The sequence below is a fragment of the Engystomops pustulosus genome, chromosome 10 (genome assembly GCF_040894005.1).
Source record: "Engystomops pustulosus chromosome 10, aEngPut4.maternal, whole genome shotgun sequence".
NCBI classification, from domain to species: Eukaryota; Metazoa; Chordata; class Amphibia; order Anura; family Leptodactylidae; genus Engystomops; species Engystomops pustulosus.
Genome location: NC_092420.1, coordinates 103,994,960 through 104,019,816, shown reverse-complemented (window position 1 = coordinate 104,019,816; position 24,857 = coordinate 103,994,960). Strand labels below are relative to the sequence as shown.

At 56.1% G+C, this 24,857-nt stretch overlaps 1 protein-coding gene across 1 annotated transcript in view; it reads left to right on the top strand.

Moving 5' to 3' along the window:
• The first annotated feature begins 587 nt into the window (after positions 1–587).
• Positions 588–24,857, top strand: part of SHISAL2A (shisa like 2A) — a 113,757-nt gene continuing 89,487 nt past the window's right edge. Inside the window, exon 1 of the mRNA XM_072127312.1 lies at positions 588–888. Coding sequence (XP_071983413.1) covers positions 707–888 — 182 coding nt within the window. The 5' untranslated portion in view covers positions 588–706. The remainder of the gene's footprint in view (positions 889–24,857) is intronic.

Here is a 24,857-nt window from a genome sequence, read left to right as displayed (position 1 = left end):
GCTGGTACAATATCTCTTGCTGTGCGTCCATAAGCAGAATTTTAGGATGACCTTTTAATGTACACGAGCTGGTAAGTGATTAGTGAAGGCTAAGATCTCAGTGTGACATGAAGTTTGGCCAGTCTGCAGGTCTGTAAGTTTGTGATTTAAGGGATTAAGGATTTTTCCCACAAACCAAAAGATCAAGAACTGTCTCCCCATTCATGAAGGTGAAATAGAGCTGACTAGACAGACTTATAGCTGCTCTGGTTGTGCGCCAAAAATTGCGCCACAAAACGCGTAGGAAAAATAGAAAAGTGTCGCATTCACAAGAACCCAAAACAGAACAAGTTGTGAGTGTCGGGAAACCACCAAAATACTGGCATGGACACTACATGAATAAGCCGCAGCAAGGGAAAGAAATCAGTGATAAATGACCCCCAGAGTGGTTTCCGTGCACTTGTTTCCTCTCGTGATGGTTCCCTTGGTCTTGATCTATCAGCAGTAATGGCTGTCGTGCTCCCTGCAGCCACCAGAGGGAGACAGAGCAGCCGTGGGGAGGGCAGGGACTATAGAGGGAGCAGCATCACTTGTGGTCCTGATGCTGGAGATGCAGGATCCAGGCGTCTTTCTATCCATGGGATGGTGGTAACAGAATTTCTCAGCTCCCCCTGGATGTACTGTGGTCCTTTCATGCTGCCGTCTTGGTGAAGCCCCCAGGAGGACTATGAGTGCGCATTGCTCCAGTTACACCACTGTTGAGAAGGTGCTGGTTGGGGCTTTTAGCTGTCCGAGGGCGGATAGTGACCTGGGAGCCATTTATTGCTGTGGATTTAAGGACTTCAAATACTGCTGTGATGACCCCAACAGCTTCTTCCCCTACGAGCACAGTTACATGTGGTGGCTGAGGTAAGACCCAAGTCTCTTGTGCCCTAAGGATTTGATTGAGGTGAATGAATTTACTCTGGGAGTCACAAAGTGACCAAAAAATAGAACTCTGAAGTTAAAATGTCACTTTCTTTTACTTGGAATGAATTGCAGATGAAGCAGAGCTGAGTGTGTTGCAGTAGGTTTCCTGCAGCCAATACGTTGTACACGCTGAGGTGTAACACGCACGCTGAGCTGTAACACGCACGCTGAGGTGTAACGCACACGCTGAGCTGTAACACGAACGCTGAGCTGTAACACACACGCTGAGCTGTAACGCGCACGCTGAGCTGTAACGCGCACGCTGAGCTGTAACACGCACGCTGAGCTGTAACACGCACGCTGAGCTGTAACACGCACGCTGAGCTGTAACGCACACGCTGAGCTGTAACACACACGCTGAGCTGTAACGCGCACGCTGAGCTGTAACACGCACGCTGAGGTGTAACGCACACGCTGAGCTGTAACACGAACGCTGAGCTGTAACGCGCACGCTGAGCTGTAACGCGCACGCTGAGCTGTAACGCGCACGCTGAGCTGTAACGCGCACGCTGAGCTGTAACACGCATGCTGAGCTGTAACACGCACGCTGAGCTGTAACGCGCACGCTGAGCTGTAACACGAAAGCTGAGCTGTAACATGCACGCTGAGCTGTAACACGCACGCTGAGCTGTAACGCGCACGCTGAGCTGTAACGTGCACGCTGAGCTGTAACACGCACGCTGAGGTGTAACACGCATTCTGCTTGATGCAAATGGTTTTTGATATATAATACACCGAGCACTTTATTTTTTTATGCTAAAGACCAAACATCTCACTATTCAATTCCCCAAAGTCATTTCTGCCGATGCTGAGAGATTTCAGGGGTAAGTACCAATTTTCCAGGGTCCGGATCAAAAGTAGGGGCGTAACTACAGGGATAGCAGCCACAGCAGCTGCTATGGGGCCCACAGTGTCAGGGGGCCCCGGCCTCTGGGGTATTGGGTGTGTATACAAGCAGTCCCTGGGTTATGTACAAGATAGGGTCCGTAGTTCTGTTCTTAAGCTGAATTTGTATGTAAGTCGGACCTGTATATTTTATCATTGTAGATGCAGACAAAATAATTTTTTGTCCCAGTGACAATTGGAGTTTCAAAATTTTTTGCTGTAATGGGACCAAGGATTATTAAAAAAGCTTCATTACAGAGGACACAGGGGCAGAGTGGTCTGTCTTTAACTAGGGGTTGTCTTAAGTAGGGGACCACCTTCATATGATGTGTATCTGCTGTATTTGGTATTGTATGTATCTGTGTGTACGTATATGTGATGTGCACATGCTGTATATATGATGTGTGTATGATGTGTATGTGATGTATATGATGTGTGTATGATGTGTGTATGATGTGTATATGATGTATATGTGATGTGATGTGCACATGCTGTATATATGATGTGTATGTGATGTATATATGATGTGTGTATGATGTGTATATGATGTATATGTGATGTATATGTGATGTGCACATGCTGTATATATGATGTATATGTGATGTGTATGTGATGTGTATGTGATGTGTGTATGATGTGTATATGATGTGTATGTGATGTGTGTATGATGTGTATATGATGTATATGTGATGTGTATGTGATGTATATACGCTGTATATGTGATGTATATGTGATGTGTATGTGATGTATATGTGATGTATATGTGATGTATATACGATGTATATGTGATGTATATATGATGTATATATGATGTGTATATGATGTGTATACACTGTATATGTGATGTGTATACGCTGTATATGTGATGTATATATGATGTATATGTGATGTGTATATGATGTGTATATGCTGTATATGTGATGTATATGTGATGTGTATGTGATGTGTATGTGATGTATATGTGATGTATATGTGATGTATATGTGATGTGTATATGATGTATATGTGATGTATATGTGATGTGTATATGATGTATATGTGATGTGTATATGATGTATATGTGATGTGTATATGATGTGTATACACTGTATATGTGATGTGTATACGCTGTATATGTGATGTATATATGATGTATATGTGATGTGTATATGATGTGTATACACTGTATATGTGATGTGTATATGATGTATATGTGATGTGTATGTGATGTGTATATGATGTATATGTGATGTATATGTGATGTGTATATGATGTATATGTGATGTATATGTGATGTGTATGTGATGTATATGTGATGTGTATGTGATGTATATGTGATGTGTATATGATGTATATGTGATGTATATATGATGTATATGTGATGTGTATATGATGTATATGTGATGTATATATGATGTATATGTGATGTGTATATGATGTGTATACACTGTATATGTGATGTGTATACGCTGTATATGTGATGTATATATGATGTATATGTGATGTGTATATGATGTGTATACACTGTATATGTGATGTGTATATGATGTATATGTGATGTGTATGTGATGTGTATATGATGTATATGTGATGTGTATATGATGTATATGTGATGTGTATATGATGTATATGTGATGTGTATATGATGTATATGTGATGTATATATGATGTATATGTGATGTGTATATGATGTGTATACACTGTATATGTGATGTGTATATGATGTATATGTGATGTATATGTGATGTGTATATGATGTATATGTGATGTGTATGTGAGTGCTCGTCTCGAATAACGAGCCCCATTGAAGTCAATGGGAGACTCGAGCATTTTTCAAGGGGACCAAGGCTCTGCACAGGGAAGCTTGGCCAAACACCTGGGAACCTCAGAAAAGGATGGAAACACCACGGAAATGGACAGGAAACAGCAGGGGCAGCATGCATGGATGCCTCTGAGGCTGCTTAATCGCACCATTATGCCAAAATTATGGGCAACAGCATGGCCATGACAGAGTGACAGAATGAGGCTAGATAGCATCTAAAACATCCAATAATTGACCCTGACACTATAGGGGACGGCATGCAGAGGCAGCGGCAGCAGGCTAGAGAGTGTCATGGCGACATACCCTAAATGGACTCAGGCTTCAAACCAATGGGTGACAGAGAGGAACCAAAGGAGGTGAGCAAGAAGCGCTCAAATAATATCGGTACATGATAAAAGTTTGCCAGTATATTTTGTGGATTACACAGCAGGGTGGCGACAAAGTTAACATGGAAGCCATGAAAACAATCCAAAATTCTGCCTGACACAGCTCGTTTGATAAGGGGACGATGTATGGAGGCAGTGAACTAGTAGTAGATTAAAGGTGCTGCAGTTAAAACTATGTTAGTTGGATCTTGGGATGGAGCTGGCGCTCCGCTGCCAGGCGAGCTTTCGCCAATCCAAGCCCCTGTCTCTAGGCTACTCCCCAAACAGCACTTCTAAGAACCTTTCGGATAAGATCAAGTGTAGTAGCGTTCTTATAAGTTTAGGATATGGCGGGTGAGGGGAATGTAAACATCTGCGCAAGAAGCGCTGAAATAATATTGGTAAATGATAAAAGTTTGCCAGTATATTTTGTGGATTACACAGCAGGGTGGCGACAAAGTTAACAAGTTTGATGTGGAATGCCCTGTAATAGCTCTTGGGCGGTGTGCCTTTTATCGCCTAGGCTCAGCAGTTTGAGCACCGCCTGCTGTCGCTTAGCAACGGCACTGCTGCTGTGCCTAGAGCTACCGACTGATGGCGCCATGGCCACGGATGGTAATTCGGAGGAGGAGGAGGTGGAGGAGGGGTGGGAGGAGGTATAGTAGGCCTTTGAGACCTGGACCGAGGTAGGCCCCGCAATCCTCTGCGTCGGCAGTATATGACCAGCCCCAGGGTCAGACTCGGTCCCAGCCTGCACCAAGTTAAGTGTAGTAGCGTTCTTATAAGTTTGGGATATGGCGGGTGAGGGGAATGTAAACAGATGCGCAAGAAGCGCTGAAATAATATCCGTAAATGGTAAAAGTTTGCCAGTATATTTTGTGGATTACACAGCAGGGTGGCGACAAAGTTAACAACTTTGATGTGGAATCCATGAAAACAACCCAAATTTCGGCCTGACACAGCTCGTTTGATAAGGGGACGATGTATGGAGGCAGCTATATGGACGACTTTTGGAGGTAGCAATGGAGACAACGTGTGGAGGCTGCTATGGAGACAATTTAATTTGGATAGTGCCTGTATGTGGCAGTCCAAAAAAGTTTTCAAACCAGAGGAGCAGGTAGGTGGTCCTCCAGAAAAATGAAATAGATTGAGTGCCTGTATGTGGCACTCCCAAAAATTGTTTAAAACAGAGGACCGGGTAGGTGGCCCTCCAGAAAAATTAAATGCATAAAGTACTATAGCTAGAGCCAGTGGGCCCTGTCAAAAAATAGCCAGTTTCCTCTGCTTTAGTGTACAAAGAGGAGGAGAAGGAGGACAATGAGGAGGAGGAGTGCATAAATTATTCAGGTTGAGCTTCTTTCACCTGGTGGAGAATGGAAATGCGGAGAAATCCAGGCTTTATTCATCTTGATAAGCGTCAGCCTGTCAGCGCTGTCAGTCGACAGGCGTGTACGCTTATCGGTGATGATGCCACCAGCTGCACTGAAAACCCGCTCGGACAAGACGCTAGCAGCAGGGCAGGCAAGAACCTCCAAGGCGTACAGCGCCAGTTCGTGCCACATGTCCAGCTTTGAAACCCAGTAGTTGTAGGGAGCTGTGTGATCATTTAGGACGATGGTATGGTCAGCTACGTACTCCCTCACCATCTTTCTGTAAAGATCAGCCCTACTCTGCCGAGACTGGGGACAGGTGACAGTGTCTTGCTGGGGTGACATAAAGCTGGCAAAAGCCTTGTAAAGCGTACCCCTGCCAGTGCTGGACAAGCTGCCTGCTCGCCTACTCTCCCTCACTACTTGTCCCGCAGAACTACGCACTCTGCCGCTAGCGCTGTCAGAAGGGAAATACTGTTTCAGCTTGTGCACCAGGGCCTGCTGGTATTCATGCATTCTCACACTCCTTTCCTCTCCAGGGATGAGAGTGGAAAGATTTTGCTTGTACCGTGGGTCCAGGAGAGTGAATACCCAGTAATCGGTGCTGGAATAAATTCTTTGAACGCGAGGGTCACGGGATAGGCAGCCTAGCATGAAATCTGCCATATGCGCCAGAGTCCCAACGCACAAGAATTCACTCCCCTCACTGGCCTGACTGTCCATTTCCTCCTCCAACTCCTCTTCTTCTGCCCATACACGCTGAACAGTGAAGGACTCAACAATAGTCCCCTCTTGTGTCTCGCCAACATTCTCCTCCTCTTCCTCCTCATCCTCCTCCACCTCCACCTCCTCCGATATGCGCTGAGAAACAGACCTAAGGGTGCTTTGGCTATCAACAAGGGAATCTTCTTCCCCCGTCTCTTGTGAGGAGCGCAAAGCTTCCGACTTCATGCTGATCAGAGATTTTTTCAACAGGCCAAGCAGCGGGATGGTGAGGCTGATGATGGCGGCATCGCCACTGACCATCTGTGTTGACTCCTCAAAGTTACTCAGCACCTGACAGATATCAGACATCCACGTCCACTCCTCATTGTAGACTTGAGGAAGCTGACTGACCTGACTACCAGTTCTGGTGGAAGTTGACATCTGGCAGTCTACAATCGCTCTGCGCTGCTGGTAAACTCTGGATAACATGGTTAATGTTGAATTCCACCTCGTGGGCACGTCGCACAACAGTCGGTGAGCGGGCAGTTGGAGGCGGCACTGCACTGCCCTGAGAGTGGCAGCATCTGTGCTGGACTTCCTGAAATGCGCACAGATGCGGCGCACCTTCGTGAGCAAATCAGACAGATTGGGGTATGTCTTGAGGAAACGCTGAACTATCAGATTTAACACATGGGCCAGGCATGGCACATGTGTCAGTCTGCCGAGTTGCAGAGCCGCCACCAGGTTACGGCCGTTGTCACACACAACCATGCCTGGCTTCAGGTTCAGCGGTGCCAGCCACAGATCAGTCTGCGCCGTGATGCCCTGTAATAGTTCTTGGGCGGTGTGCCTTTTATCGCCTAGGCTCAGCAGTTTGAGCACCGCCTGCTGTCGCTTAGCGACGGCACTGCTGCTGTGCCTAGAGCTAGCGACTGATGGCGCCATGCCCACGGATGGTAGTTCGGGGGAAGAGGTGGAGGAGGGGTGGTAGGAGGAAGAGGCATAGTAGGCCTGAAAGACCTGGACCGAGGTAGGCCCCGCAATCCTCTGCGTCGGCAGTATATGACCAGCCGCAGGGTCAGACTCGGTCCCAGCCTCCACCAAGTTAACCCAATGTGCCGTCAGCGATATATAGTGGCCCTGCCCGGCAGCACTCGTCCACGTGTCCGTGGTCAGGTGGACCTTGTCAGAAACGGCGTTGGTCAGGGCACGGATGATGTTGTCTGACACGTGCTTGTGCAGGGCTGGGACGGCACATCGGGAAAAGTAGTGGCGGCTGGGGACCGAATACCGAGGGGCGGCCGCCGCCTTGAGGTTGCGAAAGGCCTCGGTCTCTACCAGCCTATAGGGCAGCATCTCCAGGCTTAGCAATCTGGAGATGTGCACATTAAGGGCTTGGGCGTGCGGGTGGGTTGCACTATATTTGCGTTTCCGCTCCAGCGTCTGGGGTATGGAGAGCTGAACGCTGGTGGATGCTGTGGAGGATCGTGGAGGGGCGACGATGGGGTTTTTGTGCCAGGGTCCTGGGCAGGGGGCTGACTATCAGCTGACACAGAGGAAGGAGCAGTGGTGTGCCCGGCTGGAGGTGAACGGGCTTGGTGCCATTGAGTGGGGTGTTTAGCATTCATATGCCTGCGCATACTGGTGGTAGTTAAGCTAGTAGTGGTGGAACCCCTGCTGATCCTGGTTTGGCAAAGGTTGCACACCACAGTCCGTCGGTCATCCGGTGTTTCCTTAAAGAACCTCCAGACTTCTGAAAATCTAGCCCTCGCCGCAGGAGCCCTCGCCACGGGAGCTTCACTACGTGACACATTTGGCGCTGATGCACCAGCTCTGGCCCTGCCTCTCCGTCTGGCCCCACCACTGCCTCTTCCAACCTGTTCTGGTCGAGGACTCTCCTCCGTCTCAGAAGCACTGTGTTCACCCGGCCTCTCAACCCAGCTTGGGTCTGTCACCTCATCATCCTCCGATCCCTCAGTCTGCTCCCCCCTCGGACTTCCTGCCCTGACAACAACTTCACCACTGTCTGACAACCGTGTCTCCTCATCGTCGGACACCTCTTTACACACTTCTTCCACTACGTCAAGAAGGTCATCATCACCCACAGACTGCGACCGGTGGAAAACCTGGGCATCGGAAAATTGCTCAGCAGCAGCAGGACAAGTGGTTTGTGACTGTGGGAAGGGTCCAGAAAACAGTTCCTCAGAGTATGCCGGTTCAAATGCCAAATTTTCCTGGGAGGGGGCAGACTGGGGGGAAGGAGGCTGAGGTGCAGGAGCTGGAGGAGTGCCGATTTCGGTGACATGGGTGGACTGCGTGGAAGACTGACTGGTGGACAAATTGCTCGAAGCATTGTCGGCAATCCACGACATCACCTGTTCGCACTGTTCTGGCCTCAACAGTGCTCTACCACGAGTAGTAACTCTCTCCCAGTAGTGCTCTCCCAGTAACTTCAGACATGAACCTAGGGAGTGTAGCTCTGCGGCGTTCCCCTGCTCCCTCATCAGCAGGTGGTGTCTCACCCCGCCCAGGACCACGGCCTCTGACCCCTGCAGTAGTTGGACGCCCACGTCCCCGCCCTCGTCCTCTACCCCTAGCCCTCGGGTTAAACATTTTGAAAATGAAAGTTATAACTTTAATTTTTTTTTAACTTTTTTTTGTGTTTTTTTGTGTTTTTTAGTTTTTTTTTGTGTTATTTAGTTTTTAAAACCAAACGATGCTATCCTATTGCTATGGCTATTTTCTAGCCAAGTATTAAAGCACACTACTATGCCAGATGAGATGACGCTGAGTTATGAAAAAATAAACGTAAAATAAAAAGAAACTGGCAGACTGTGCCTAATTGAAATCAAACCCCTAATAAATTTTCCCACTTTGGTGTTTGAGGTGGATATGTGCGTCACTAAGAGCTAAACACATCGGTCGCAAGTCTCCCTGCTAATTCCTCACAATATGGTACTAGCTGCAAATAAAAAAAAAAAAAAAGTAGAACGTTATTGTAGCCCTAAGAAGGGCTGTTGGGTTGTTGTAGAATCACTCCTGCCTAACAGTAAGCTAATAGAACACCCTAACGCTTTCCCTGACCAGCAGCAGCTCTCTCCCTAGCGGCATCCAGACACAGAATGATCCGAGCAGCGCGGGCAGCGGCTAGTCTATCCCAGGGTCACCTGATCTGGCCAGCCAACCACTGCTATCGACGTGTAAGGGTACCACGTCATGCTGGGTGGAGTGCAGAGTCTCCTGGCTTGTGATTGGCTCTGTTTCTGGCCGCCAAAAAGCAAAACGGCGGGAGATGCCATTTTCTCGAGCAGGCGAAGTATTCGTCCGAGCAACGAGCAGTTACGAGTACACTAATGCTCCAACCAGCATCAAGCTCGGACGAGTATGTTCGCTCATCTCTATATATGATGTATATGTGATGTGTATGTGATGTATATGTGATGTATATGTGATGTGTATGTGATGTATATGTGATGTGTATATGATGTATATGTGATGTGTATATGATGTATATGTGATGTGTATATGATGTATATATGATGTGTATGTGATGTATATGTGATGTATATGTGATGTGTATGTGATGTATATGTGATGTGTATATGATGTATATGTGATGTGTATATGATGTGTATGTGATGTATATGTGATGTGTATATGATGTATATGTGATGTGTATATGATGTATATGTGTGTATATGTGATGTATATGTGATGTATATGTGATGTATATGTGATGTGTATATGATGTATATGTGTGTATATGTGATGTATATGTGATGTATATGTGATGTATATGTGATGTGTATGTGATGTGTATGTGATGTGTATGTGTACACTCAGCGGCCACTGTATTAAGTCCACCATGCTAGTAACGGGTTGGACCCCCTTTTGCCTTCAGAACTGCCTCAATTCTTCGTGGCATAGATACAACAAGGTGCTGGAAGCTCCTCAGAGATTTTGCTCCATATTGACATGATGGCATCACACAGTTGCCGCAGATTTGTCGGCTGCACATCCATGATGCGAATCTCCCGTTCCACCACATCCCAAAGATGCTCTATTGGATTGAGATCTGGTGACTGTGGAGCCATTTGTGTCCAGTGACCTCATTGTCATGTTCAAGAAACCAGTCTGAGATGATTCCAGCTTTATGACATGGCGCATTATCCTGCTGAAAGTAGCCATCAGATGTTACAGGGTACATTGTGCTCATAAAGGGATGGACATGGTCAGCAACAACACCATGACACCACCACCACCAGCCTGAGCCGCTGATACAAGGCAGGATGGATCCATGACACCACCACCACCAGCCTGACCCGCTGATACAAGGCAGGATGGATCCATGACACCACCAGCACCAGCCTGACCCGCTGATACAAGGCAAGATGGATCCATGACACCACCACCACCAGCCTGAGCCGCTGATACAAGGCAGGATGGATCCATGACACCACCACCACCAGCCTGAGCCGCTGATACAAGGCAGGATGGATCCATGACACCACCACCACCAGCCTGAGCCGCTGATACCAGGCAGGATGGATCCATGACACCAGCACCACCAGCCTGAGCCGCTGATACAAGGCAGGATGGATCCATGACACCAGCACCACCAGCCTGACCCGCTGATACAAGGCAGGATGGATCCATGACACCAGCACCACCAGCCTGAGCCGCTGATACAAGGCAGGATGGATCCATGACACCACCACCACCAGCCTGAGCCGCTGATACAAGGCAGGATGGATCCATGACACCACCACCACCAGCCTGACCCGCTGATACAAGGCAGGATGGATCCATGACACCAGCACCACCAGCCTGACCCGCTGATACAAGGCAGGATGGATCCATGACACCACCACCACCAGCCTGAGCCGCTGATACAAGGCAGGATGGATCCATGACACCACCACCACCAGCCTGAGCCGCTGATACAAGGCAGGATGGATCCATGACACCACCACCACCAGCCTGAGCCACTGATACAAGGCAGGATGGATCCATGACACCACCACCACCAGCCTGAGCCGCTGATACAAGGCAGGATGGATCCATGACACCAGCACCACCAGCCTGACCCGCTGATACAAGGCAGGATGGATCCATGACACCACCACCACCAGCCTGAGCCGCTGATACAAGGCAGGATGGATCCATGACACCAGCACCACCAGCCTGACCCGCTGATACAAGGCAGAATGGATCCATGACACCACCACCACCAGCCTGACCCGCTGATACAAGGCAGGATGGATCCATGACACCACCACCACCAGCCTGAGCCGCTGATACAAGGCAGGATGGATCCATGACACCACCACCACCAGCCTGAGCCGCTGATACAAGGCAGGATGGATCCATGACACCACCACCACCAGCCTGAGCCGCTGATACAAGGCAGGATGGATCCATGACACCACCACCACCAGCCTGAGCCGCTGATACAAGGCAGGATGGATCCATGACACCACCACCACCAGCCTGACCCGCTGATACAAGGCAGGATGGATCCATGACACCACCACCACCAGCCTGACCCGCTGATTCAAGGCAGGATGGATCCATGACACCACCACCACCAGCCTGAGCCGCTGATACAAGGCAGGATGGATCCATGACACCACCACCACCAGCCTGAGCCGCTGATACAAGGCAGGATGGATCCATGACACCACCACCACCAGCCTGAGCCGCTGATACAAGGCAGGATGGATCCATGACACCACCACCACCAGCCTGACCCGCTGATACAAGGCAGGATGGATCCATGACACCACCACCACCAGCCTGAGCCGCTGATACAAGGCAGGATGGATCCATGACACCACCACCACCAGCCTGAGCCGCTGATACAAGGCAGGATGGATCCATGACACCACCACCACCAGCCTGAGCCGCTGATACAAGGCAGGATGGATCCATGACACCACCAGCACCAGCCTGAGCCGCTGATACAAGGCAGGATGGATCCATGACACCAGCACCACCAGCCTGAGCCGCTGATACAAGGCAGGATGGATCCATGACACCACCACCACCAGCCTGACCCGCTGATACAAGGCAGGATGGATCCATGACACCACCACCACCAGCCTGACCCGCTGATACAAGGCAGGATGGATCCATGACACCAGCACCACCAGCCTGAGCCGCTGATACAAGGCAGGATGGATCCATGACACCACCACCACCAGCCTGAGCCGCTGATACAAGGCAGGATGGATCCATGACACCACCACCAGTCTGAGCCGCTGATACAAGGCAGGATGGATCCATGACACCACCACCACCAGCCTGAGCCGCTGATACAAGGCAGGATGGATCCATGACACCACCACCACCAGCCTGAGCCGCTGATACAAGGCAGGATGGATCCATGACACCACCACCACCAGCCTGAGCCGCTGATACAAGGCAGGATGGATCCATGACACCACCACCACCAGCCTGAGCCGCTGATACAAGGCAGGATGGATCCATGACACCAGCACCACCAGCCTGAGCCGCTGATACAAGGCAGGATGGATCCATGACACCAGCACCACCAGCCTGAGCCGCTGATACAAGGCAGGATGGATCCATTACACCAGCACCACCAGCCTGAGCCGCTGATACAAGACAGGATGGATCCATGACACCACCACCACCAGCCTGAGCCGCTGATACAAGGCAGGATGGATCCATGACACCAGCACCACCAGCCTGAGCCGCTGATACAAGACAGGATGGATCCATGACACCACCACCACCAGCCTGAGCCGCTGATACAAGGCAGGATGGATCCATGACACCACCACCACCAGCCTGAGCCGCTGATACAAGGCAGGATGGATCCATGACACCACCACCACCAGCCTGAGCCGCTGATACAAGGCAGGATGGATCCATGACACCAGCACCACCAGCCTGACCCGCTGATACAAGGCAGGATGGATCCATGACACTACCAGCCTGACCCGCTGATACAAGGCAGGATGGATCCATGACACCACCACCACCAGCCTGAGCCGCTGATACAAGGCAGGATGGATCCATGACACCACCACCACCAGCCTGAGCCGCTGATACAAGGCAGGATGGATCCATGACACCACCACCACCAGCCTGAGCTGCTGATACAATGCAGGATGGATCCATGACACCACCACCACCAGCCTGAGCCGCTGATACAAGGCAGGATGGATCCATGACACCACCACCACCAGCCTGAGCCGCTGATACAAGGCAGGATGGATCCATGACACCACCACCACCAGCCTGAGCCGCTGATACAAGGCAGGATGGATCCATGACACCACCACCACCAGCCTGACCCGCTGATACAAGGCAGGAGGGATCCATGACACCAGCACCACCAGCCTGAGCCGCTGATACAAGGCAGGATGGATCCATGACACCACCACCACCAGCCTGACCCGCTGATACAAGGCAGGATGGATCCATGACACCACCACCACCAGCCTGAGCCGCTGATACAAGGCAGGATGGATCCATGACACCAGCACCACCAGCCTGAGCCGCTGATACAAGACAGGATGGATCCATGACACCACCACCACCAGCCTGAGCCGCTGATACAAGGCAGGATGGATCCATGACACCACCACCACCAGCCTGAGCCGCTGATACAAGGCAGGATGGATCCATGACACCACCACCACCAGCCTGAGCCGCTGATACAAGGCAGGATGGATCCATGACACCAGCACCACCAGCCTGACCCGCTGATACAAGGCAGGAGGGATCCATGTCACCACCACCACCAGCCTGACCCGCTGATACAAGGCAGGATGGATCCATGACACCACCACCACCAGCCTGAGCCGCTGATACAAGGCAGGATGGATCCATGACACCAGCACCACCAGCCTGACCCGCTGATACAAGGCAGGATGGATCCATGACACCACCACCACCAGCCTGAGCCGCTGATACAAGGCAGGATGGATCCATGACACCACCACCACCAGCCTGAGCCGCTGATACAAGGCAGGATGGATCCATGACACCACCACCACCAGCCTGACCCGCTGATACAAGGCAGGATGGATCCATGACACCAGCACCACCAGCCTGACCCGCTGATACAAGGCAGGATGGATCCATGACACCAGCACCACCAGCCTGACCCGCTGATACAAGGCAGGATGGATCCATGACACCAGCACCACCAGCCTGAGCCGCTGATACAAGGCAAGATGGATCCATGACACCACCAGCACCAGCCTGAGCCGCTGATACAAGGCAGGATGGATCCATGACACCACCAGCACCAGCCTGAGCCGCTGATACAAGGCAGGATGGATCCATGACACCAGCACCACCAGCCTGACCCGCTGATACAAGGCAGGATGGATCCATGACACCACCACCACCAGCCTGAGCCGCTGATACAAGGCAGGATGGATCCATGACACCAGCACCACCAGCCTGACCCGCTGATACAAGGCAGGAGGGATCCATGTCACCACCAGCCTGAGCCGCTGATACAAGGCAGGATGGATCCATGACACCAGCACCACCAGCCTGACCCGCTGATACAAGGCAGGATGGATCCATGACACCACCACCACCAGCCTGAGCCGCTGATACAAGGCAGGATGGATCCATGACACCACCACCACCAGCCTGAGCCGCTGATACAAGGCAGGATGGATCCATGACACCACCACCACCAGCCTGAGCCGCTGATACAAGGCAGGATGGATCCATGACACCAGCACCACCAGCCTGACCCGCTGATACAAGGCAGGAGGGATCCATGTCACCACCACCACCAGCCTGACCCGCTGATACAAGGCAGGATGGATCCATGACACCAGCACCACCAGCCTGACCCGCTGATACAAGGCAGGATGGATCCATGACACCAGCACCACCAGCCTGACCCGCTGATACAAGGCAGGATGGATCCATGACACCAGCACCACCAGCCTGACCCGCTGATACAAGGCAGGATGGATCCATGACACCACCAGCCTGACCCGCTGATACAAGGCAGGATGGATCCATGACACCACCACCACCAGCCTGAGCCGCTGATACAAGGCAGGATGGATCCATGACACCACCACCACCAGCCTGAGCTGCTGATACCAGGCAGGATGGATCCATGACACCACCACCACCAGCCTGAGCCGCTGATACAAGGCAGGATGGATCCATGACACCACCACCACCAGCCTGAGCCGCTGATATAAGGCAGGATGGATCCATGACACCACCACCACCAGCCTGACCCGCTGATACAAGGCAGGAGGGATCCATGTCACCACCACCACCAGCCTGAGCCGCTGATACAAGGCAGGATGGATCCATGACACCAGCACCACCAGCCTGAGCCGCTGATACAAGACAGGATGGATCCATGACACCACCACCACCAGCCTGAGCCGCTGATACAAGGCAGGATGGATCCATGACACCACCACCACCAGCCTGAGCCGCTGATACAAGGCAGGATGGATCCATGACACCACCACCACCAGCCTGAGCCGCTGATACAAGGCAGGATGGATCCATGACACCACCACCACCAGCCTGAGCCGCTGATACAAGGCAGGATGGATCCATGACACCACCACCACCAGCCTGAGCCGCTGATACAAGGCAGGATGGATCCATGACACCAGCACCACCAGCCTGACCCGCTGATACAAGGCAGGATGGATCCATGACACCAGCACCACCAGCCTGACCCGCTGATACAAGGCAGGATGGATCCATGACACCAGCACCACCAGCCTGACCCGCTGATACAAGGCAGGATGGATCCATGACACCAGCACCAGCCTGACCCGCTGATACAAGGCAGGATGGATCCATGACACCACCACCACCAGCCTGAGCCGCTGATACAAGGCAGGATGGATCCATGACACCAGCACCACCAGCCTGACCCGCTGATACAAGGCAGGAGGGATCCATGTCACCACCACCACCAGCCTGACCCGCTGATACAAGGCAGGATGGATCCATGACACCACCACCACCAGCCTGAGCCGCTGATACAAGGCAGGATGGATCCATGACACCAGCACCACCAGCCTGACCCGCTGATACAAGGCAGGATGGATCCATGACACCCCCACCACCAGCCTGAGCCGCTGATACAAGGCAGGATGGATCCATGACACCCCCACCACCAGCCTGAGCCGCTGATACAAGGCAGGATGGATCCATGACACCACCACCACCAGCCTGAGCCGCTGATACAAGGCAGGATGGATCCATGACACCACCACCACCAGCCTGAGCCGCTGATACAAGGCAGGATGGATCCATGACACCACCACCACCAGCCTGACCCGCTGATACAAGGCAGGATGGATCCATGACACCAGCACCACCAGCCTGACCCGCTGATACAAGGCAGGATGGATCCATGACACCAGCACCACCAGCCTGACCCGCTGATACAAGGCAGGATGGATCCATGACACCAGCACCACCAGCCTGAGCCGCTGATACAAGGCAAGATGGATCCATGACACCACCAGCACCAGCCTGAGCCGCTGATACAAGGCAGGATGGATCCATGACACCACCAGCACCAGCCTGAGCCGCTGATACAAGGCAGGATGGATCCATGACACCAGCACCACCAGCCTGAGCCGCTGATACAAGGCAAGATGGATCCATGACACCACCAGCACCAGCCTGAGCCGCTGATACAAGGCAGGATGGATCCATGACACCACCAGCACCAGCCTGAGCCGCTGATACAAGGCAGGATGGATCCATGACACCAGCACCACCAGCCTGACCCGCTGATACAAGGCAGGATGGATCCATGACACCACCACCACCAGCCTGAGCCGCTGATACAAGGCAGGATGGATCCATGACACCAGCACCACCAGCCTGACCCGCTGATACAAGGCAGGAGGGATCCATGTCACCACCAGCCTGAGCCGCTGATACAAGGCAGGATGGATCCATGACACCAGCACCACCAGCCTGAGCCGCTGATACAAGGCAGGATGGATCCATGACACCACCACCACCAGCCTGAGCCGCTGATACAAGGCAGGATGGATCCATGACACCACCACCACCAGCCTGAGCCGCTGATACAAGGCAGGATGGATCCATGACACCAGCACCACCAGCCTGACCCGCTGATACAAGGCAGGAGGGATCCATGTCACCACCACCACCAGCCTGACCCGCTGATACAAGGCAGGATGGATCCATGACACCACCACCACCAGCCTGAGCCGCTGATACAAGGCAGGATGGATCCATGACACCACCACCACCAGCCTGACCCGCTGATACAAGGCAGGATGGATCCATGACACCAGCACCACCAGCCTGACCCGCTGATACAAGGCAGGATGGATCCATGACACCAGCACCACCAGCCTGAGCCGCTGATACAAGGCAAGATGGATCCATGACACCACCAGCACCAGCCTGAGCCGCTGATACAAGGCAGGATGGATCCATGACACCACCAGCACCAGCCTGAGCCGCTGATACAAGGCAGGATGGATCCATGACACCACCACCACCAGCCTGACCCGCTGATACAAGGCAGGATGGATCCATGACACCACCACCACCAGCCTGAGCCGCTGATACAAGGCAGGATGGATCCATGACACCAGCACCACCAGCCTGACCCGCTGATACAAGGCAGGAGGGATCCATGTCACCACCAGCCTGAGCCGCTGATACAAGGCAGGATGGATCCATGACACCAGCACCACCAGCCTGACCCGCTGATACAAGGCAGGATGGATCCATGACACCAGCACCACCAGCCTGAGCCGCTGATACAAGGCAAGATGGATCCATGACACCACCAGCACCAGCCTGAGCCGCTGATACAAGGCAGGATGGATCCATGACACCACCACCACCAGCCTGAGCCGCTGATACAAGGCAGGATGGATCCATGACACCAGCACCACCAGCCTGACCCGCTGATACAAGGCAGGAGGGATCCATGTCACCACCAGCCTGAGCCGCTGATACAAGGCAGGATGGATCCATGACACCAGCACCACCAGCCTGACCCGCTGATACAAGGCAGGATGGATCCATGACACCACCACCACCAGCCTGACCCGCTGATACAAGGCAGGATAGATCGCAACACAAGAAAGAGGAAGAAAAAGAAGACGAGGAATGGACGCAACAATGTATAACAAACCGCGATACAAAAGCGTGGGGGGGGGGGGGGGGGCAGAATGTCGACTGTGCAGCCCTGCAGGGTGATGAGCGGGCGGGCCTGGGAGACGAGCGGGCGGGCCTGGGAGACGAGCGGGCGGGCCTGGGTGAGGAGCGGGCCTGGGAGACGAGCGGGGGGGCCTGGGTGATGAGCGGGCCTGGGAGACGAGCGGGCGGGCCTGGGTGATGAGCGGGCCTGGGAGACGAGCGGGGGGGCCTGGGTGATGAGCGGGCCTGGGAGATGAGCGGGCGGGCCTGGGTGATGAGCGGGCGGGCCTGGGAGATGAGCGGGCGGGCCTGGGAGATGAGCGGGCGGGCCTGGGAGAAGAGCGGGCGGGCCTGGGAGACGAGCGAACGGGCCTGGGAGACGAGCGGGCGGGCCTGGGAGACGAGCGGGCGGGCCTGGGAGACGAGCGGGCGGGCCTGGGAGACGAGCGGGCGGGCCTGGGTGATGAGCGGGCCTGGGAGACGAGCGGGGGGGCCTGGGTGATGAGCGGGCCTGGGAGACGAGCGGGCGGGCCTGGGTGATGAGCGGGCCTGGGAGACGAGCGGGGGGGCCTGGGTGATGAGCGGGCCTGGGAGATGAGCGGGCGGGCCTGGGTGATGAGCGGGCGGGCCTGGGAGATGAGCGGGCGGGCCTGGGAGATGAGCGGGGGGGCCTGGGAGATGAGCGGGGGGGCCTGGTAGATGAGCGGGCGGGCCTGGTAGATGAGCGGGCGGGCCTGGGAGATGAGCGGGCGGGCCTGGGAGATGAGCGGGCGGGCCTGGGAGATGAGCGGGCGGGCCTGGGAGATGAGCGGGCGGGTCTGGGAGATGAGCGGGGGGGCCTGGGAGATGAGCGGGCGGGCCTGGGAGATGAGCGGGGGGGCCTGGGAGATGAGCGGGGGGGCCTGGGAGATGAGCGGGGGGGCCTGGGAGATGAGCGGGGGGGCCTGGGAGACGAGCGGGCGGGCCTGGGTGATGAGCGGGCCTGGGAGACGAGCGGGGGGGCCTGGGTGATGAGCGGGCCTGGGAGATGAGCGGGCGGGCCTGGGAGATGAGCGGGGGGGCCTGGTAGATGAGCGGGCGGGCCTGGGAGATGAGCGGGCGGGCCTGGGAGATGAGCGGGCGGGCCTGGGAGATGAGCGGGCGGGTCTGGGAGATGAGCGGGGGGGCCTGGGAGATGAGCGGGCGGGCCTGGGAGATGAGCGGGGGGGCCTGGGAGATGAGCGGGGGGCCTGGGAGATGAGCGGGGGGGCCTGGGAGATGAGCGGGGGGGCTGGGAGACGAGCGGGCGGGCCTGGGTGATGAGCGGGCCTGGGAGACGAGCGGGGGGGCCTGGGTGATGAGCGGGCCTGGGAGATGAGCGGGCGGGCCTGGGTGATGAGCGGGCGGGCCTGGGAGATGAGCGGGCGGGCCTGGGAGATGAGCGGGGGGGCCTGGGAGATGAGCGGGGGGGCCTGGTAGATGAGCGGGCGGGCCTGGTAGATGAGCGGGCGGGCCTGGGAGATGAGCGGGCGGGCCTGGGAGATGAGCGGGCGGGCCTGGGAGATGAGCGGGGGGGCCTGGTAGATGAGCGGGCGGGCCTGGGAGATGAGCGGGCGGGCCTGGGAGATGAGCGGGCGGGCCTGGGAGATGAGCGGGCGGGTCTGGGAGATGAGCGGGGGGGCCTGGGAGATGAGCGGGCGGGCCTGGGAGATGAGCGGGGGGGCCTGGGAGATGAGCGGGCGGGCCTGGGTGATGAGCGGGCGGGCCTGGGTGATGAGCGGGCGGGCCTGGGAGATGAGCGGGGGGCCTGGGAGATGAGCGGGGGGGCCTGGTAGATGAGCGGGCGGGCCTGGGAGATGAGCGGGGGGGCCTGGTAGATGAGCGGGCGGGCCTGGGAGATGAGCGGGGGGGCCTGGGAGATGAGCGGGCGGGCCTGGGAGATGAGCGGGCGGGCCTGGGAGATGAGCGGGGGGGCCTGGTAGATGAGCGGGGGGGCCTGGTAGATGAGCGGGCGGGCCTGGGAGATGAGCGGGGGGGCCTGGTAGATGAGCGGGCGGGCCTGGGAGATGAGCGGGCGGGCCTGGGAGATGAGCGGGCGGGCCTGGGAGATGAGCGGGGGGCCTGGGAGATGAGCGGGCGGGCCTGGGAGATGAGCGGGCGGGCCTGGGAGATGAGCGGGCGGGTCTGGGAGATGAGCGGGGGGACCTGGGAGATGAGCGGGCGGGCCTGGGAGATGAGCGGGGGGGCCTGGGAGATGAGCGGGCGGGCCTGGGTGATGAGCGGGGGGGCCTGGGTGATGAGCGGGCGGGCCTGGGAGATGAGCGGGCGGGTCAGGGAGATGAGCGGGCGGGCCTGGGAGACGAGCGGGGGGGCCTGGGAGACGAGCGGGCGGGCCTGGGAGATGAGCGGGCGGGTCAGGGAGATGAGCGGGCGGGCCTGGGAGACGAGCGGGGGGGCCTGGGAGACGAGCGGGCGGGCCTGGGAGACGAGCGGGCGGGTCAGGGAGATGAGCGGGCGGGTCTGGGAGATGAGCGGGCGGCCTGGGAGATGAGCGGGCGGGCCTGGGTGATGAGCGGGCGGGCCTGGGAGATGAGCGGGCGGGCCTGGGAGATGAGCGGGCGGGTCAGGGAGATGAGCGGGCGGGCCTGGGAGATGAGCGGGCGGGCCTGGGAGATGAGCGGGCGGGTCAGGGAGATGAGCGGGCGGGCCTGGGAGATGAGCGGGGGGGTCAGGGAGATGAGCGGGCGGGTCAGGGAGATGAGCGGGGGGGCCTGGGAGATGAGCGGGGGGGCCTGGGAGATGAGCGGGGGGGCCTGGGAGATGAGCGGGCGGGCCTGGGAGATGAGCGGGCGGGTCTGGGAGATGAGCGGGGGGGCCTGGGAGATGAGCGGGCGGGCCTGGGAGATGAGCGGGGGGGCCTGGGAGATGAGCGGGCGGGCCTGGGTGATGAGCGGGCGGGCCTGGGAGATGAGCGGGGGGCCTGGGAGATGAGCGGGGGGGCCTGGGAGATGAGCGGGGGGGCCTGGTAGATGAGCGGGCGGGCCTGGGAGATGAGCGGGGGGGCCTGGGAGATGAGCGGGCGGGCCTGGGAGATGAGCGGGGGGGCCTGGGAGATGAGCGGGCGGGCCTGGGAGATGAGCGGGCGGGCCTGGGAGATGAGCGGGGGGGCCTGGTAGATGAGCGGGCGGGCCTGGGTGATGAGCGGGCGGGCCTGGGAGATGAGCGGGCGGGCCTGGGAGATGAGCGGGCGGGCCTGGGAGATGAGCGGGCGGGCCTGGGAGATGAGCGGGCGGGTCTGGGAGATGAGCGGGCGGGTCAGGGAGATGAGCGGGCGGCCTGGGAGATGAGCGGGCGGGTCAGGGAGATGAGCGGGCGGGCCTGGGAGATGAGCGGGGGGGTCAGGGAGATGAGCGGGGGGCCTGGTAGATGAGCGGGCGGGCCTGGGAGATGAGCGGGGGGGCCTGGGAGATGAGCGGGGGGGCCTGGTAGATGAGCGGGCGGGCCTGGGAGATGAGCGGGCGGGCCTGGGAGATGAGCGGGGGGGCCTGGGAGATGAGCGGGCGGGCCTGGGAGATGAGCGGGGGGGCCTGGGAGATGAGCGGGCGGGCCTGGGAGATGAGCGGGGGGGCCTGGGAGACGAGCGGGGGGGCCTGGGAGACGAGCGGGGGGGCCTGGGAGATGAGCGGGCGGGTCAGGGAGATGAGCGGGCGGGCCTGGGAGACGAGCGGGGGGGCCTGGGAGACGAGCGGGCGGGCCTGGGAGATGAGCGGGCGGGTCAGGGAGATGAGCGGGCGGGCCTGGGAGACGAGCGGGGGGGCCTGGGAGACGAGCGGGCGGGCCTGGGAGACGAGCGGGCGGGTCAGGGAGATGAGCGGGCGGGTCTGGGAGATGAGCGGGCGGCCTGGGAGATGAGCGGGCGGGCCTGGGTGATGAGCGGGCGGGCCTGGGAGATGAGCGGGCGGGCCTGGGAGATGAGCGGGCGGGTCAGGGAGATGAGCGGGCGGGCCTGGGAGATGAGCGGGCGGGCCTGGGAGATGAGCGGGCGGGTCAGGGAGATGAGCGGGCGGGCCTGGGAGATGAGCGGGGGGGTCAGGGAAATGAGCGGGCGGGTCAGGGAGATGAGCGGGCGGGCCTGGGAGATGAGCGGGGGGGCCTGGGAGATGAGCGGGGGGGCCTGGGAGATGAGCGGGCGGGCCTGGGAGATGAGCGGGGGGGCCTGGGAGATGAGCGGGCGGGCCTGGGAGATGAGCGGGCGGGCCTGGGAGATGAGCGGGGGGGCCTGGGAGATGAGCGGGCGGGCCTGGGAGATGAGCGGGCAGGCGATTCCGGAAAGAGGTGGGTGGGCGAGGAGAGATGTGGGCAGTAGCTGGACAGAGGGGGAGTCGCCCTGGGGGCAAGATCCGGCAGAGCAGCCCTGGACCACTTACCCCAGGCCGTGGCAAAGCACTGCAGGGAGCGTGCATCCCCGGGCCCCTGAACCTCACGGGCCCCGTAGCAACTGCTACGGCTGCTATGGCGGTAGTTACGCCACTGGCTGCTATGACCTGAGATCTCCCTGCATTATCCTCAGGGTGAGTTGTGGAGTTGTCCAGCGGCGCATTCTCTGCGGTGGATTCGGGTCCGGCCGGGATTCATCAAGGTAGTTCCTTCGACGTCCACCAGGTGGCGCTGCTGCACTGAAAAGCATCAGAACGCACAGGAATTCACCGGCTCGGGCTGAGTGAAGGTAAGCGCGTCCCGAGCGACATTTTTTTTTTTTAAATGCAGCGGTTTTTCCGAATCCGTCGGGTTTTCATTCGGCCACGCCCCCCGATTTCCGTCGCGTGCATGCCGGCGCCGATGCGCCACCATCCGATCACGTGCGCCAAAAACCTGGGGCAATTCAGGGGGAATCGGCGCAAATCGGAAATATTTGGGTAACATGTCAGGAAAACGTGAATCGGGCCCTTAGTAAATGACCCCCAATGTCCGTGTGTCCGCGGAGCGTCCGGATGTGGATAACGTCTGTCATTCACTAGTTTCACTATTTTTAACCCTTTCCTTCCTTGTATGTTTATTGCCTGTGATTGACGCTGCGGCTGCTTCGGTGCCAGGACAACGTTCCGTCAATATCTCCGATGGACAATCCCAGTTTCCAGCAGAGTCTGAAATTGGTAAACGCCGCATCGATTGGCGTCACGTACAGAATAAAATCCTCGTTACATTTATTCTCAGAATGTAACATAACAGGCGTCTCCCCTGACGACCACAGTCCACGACTTATTCCATGCAGATGATTATCCGGTATTTCTGTGTCTCCGGGAAGGTTCGGCTCGGGTCTGATTTTGGCTTGATGTCTTATTTCAGGCCTTTGTAGTACAAAGACAATGATGTGATAATCTTATGGCTGTGATATCTACATCAAAGACTTGTGCAGATATGCGTCTCCAAACAGCAGGATCCACAAAACTCCAGATGAACTTCCATCTCACACATGGCTCCTGCTCGGCATTGGTCCGAGATCTCCCCATCTATGGGAGTCAGTGGTGGCTACAGACACTGGGGCACATTTACTTATCCGGTCCAGTCGCGATCCAGCGGCGGGTTCTCCGATGCTGATTCGGGTCCGGCCGGGATTCACTAAGGTCTGTGCGCTGATATCCAGCAGGTGTTGTTGCTGCGCCGAGGTTCACCGGAGTTCACCTTCTATTTCTTGGTGCAGGTAAGTGCATGTAATGTGACACTTTAAAAAAAAAAAAAAATACCGCGGTTTTTCCGAATCTGTCGGGTTTTTTCCGTCGGCCACGCCCTTTACCTCCCCTCCCCCCCCCCATTTCAGTCGCATGCAACCTGGCGCGATTGCAAAAATCTGATCGCGTGTGCCAAAATCCCGGCGGAATTTGGCGCAAATCAGGAATCATACAGGACCAGAATCAAGGTTACTACACAGAGGGTTTTTCTCTGCAGGGGGTGCTCACAGATGGGGATCTGTTACACCAGCTTCAGAGCCATCTCCATTCCGGAAGAGAGGAGGAAGGGAGGACTCTGAATACATGGGCCCCCTATACCGGAACGGACCCATTACTGCAGACACAGTAACCCCCCCCCCCCCCCTTCCCCAATGGTGACCCTGGCTACAGATTTGGAGTGGGGGGAAATAAAGAAAGCCTACTCATCCTGTGCCCTGTCCAGCTCCTGCATCACTCCTGTAATCCTAGTTTTTGGTAGTAGGGTCACAGGACCTTCTTCAGCCAATGACTCGAGGTGAACTATTGCGCTCCAAGGAGACCTCACAGTGATTGACTGCTGGCTGGATGCAATGCTGAGCAATGTCCAAAATATTGGAAACCCCCTTTAAATCCTGACTCCCGAATCTCCCTGGTCCCACACACATCAAACTCTGCATAAAAGATTATAAGACAGATTTTATATCACTAGTGGAGACAGATAAAGAAAGTTTTACTGCTCCTAATATTACAAATATTCACTTTCTCTACTGATTCGTCTTGCTAGTGCAGCATCCCCCACCGGGGCCTTTCCTTGGGGCCTGGAGGCAGCCGGGGCCCGGACTACCAGAGTGGCTGGCGGTTGTGGCCTAAGCACGCTGATGTCACGCTGCTTGGTATGGGGACCGGAGGACTGTCCTACAGC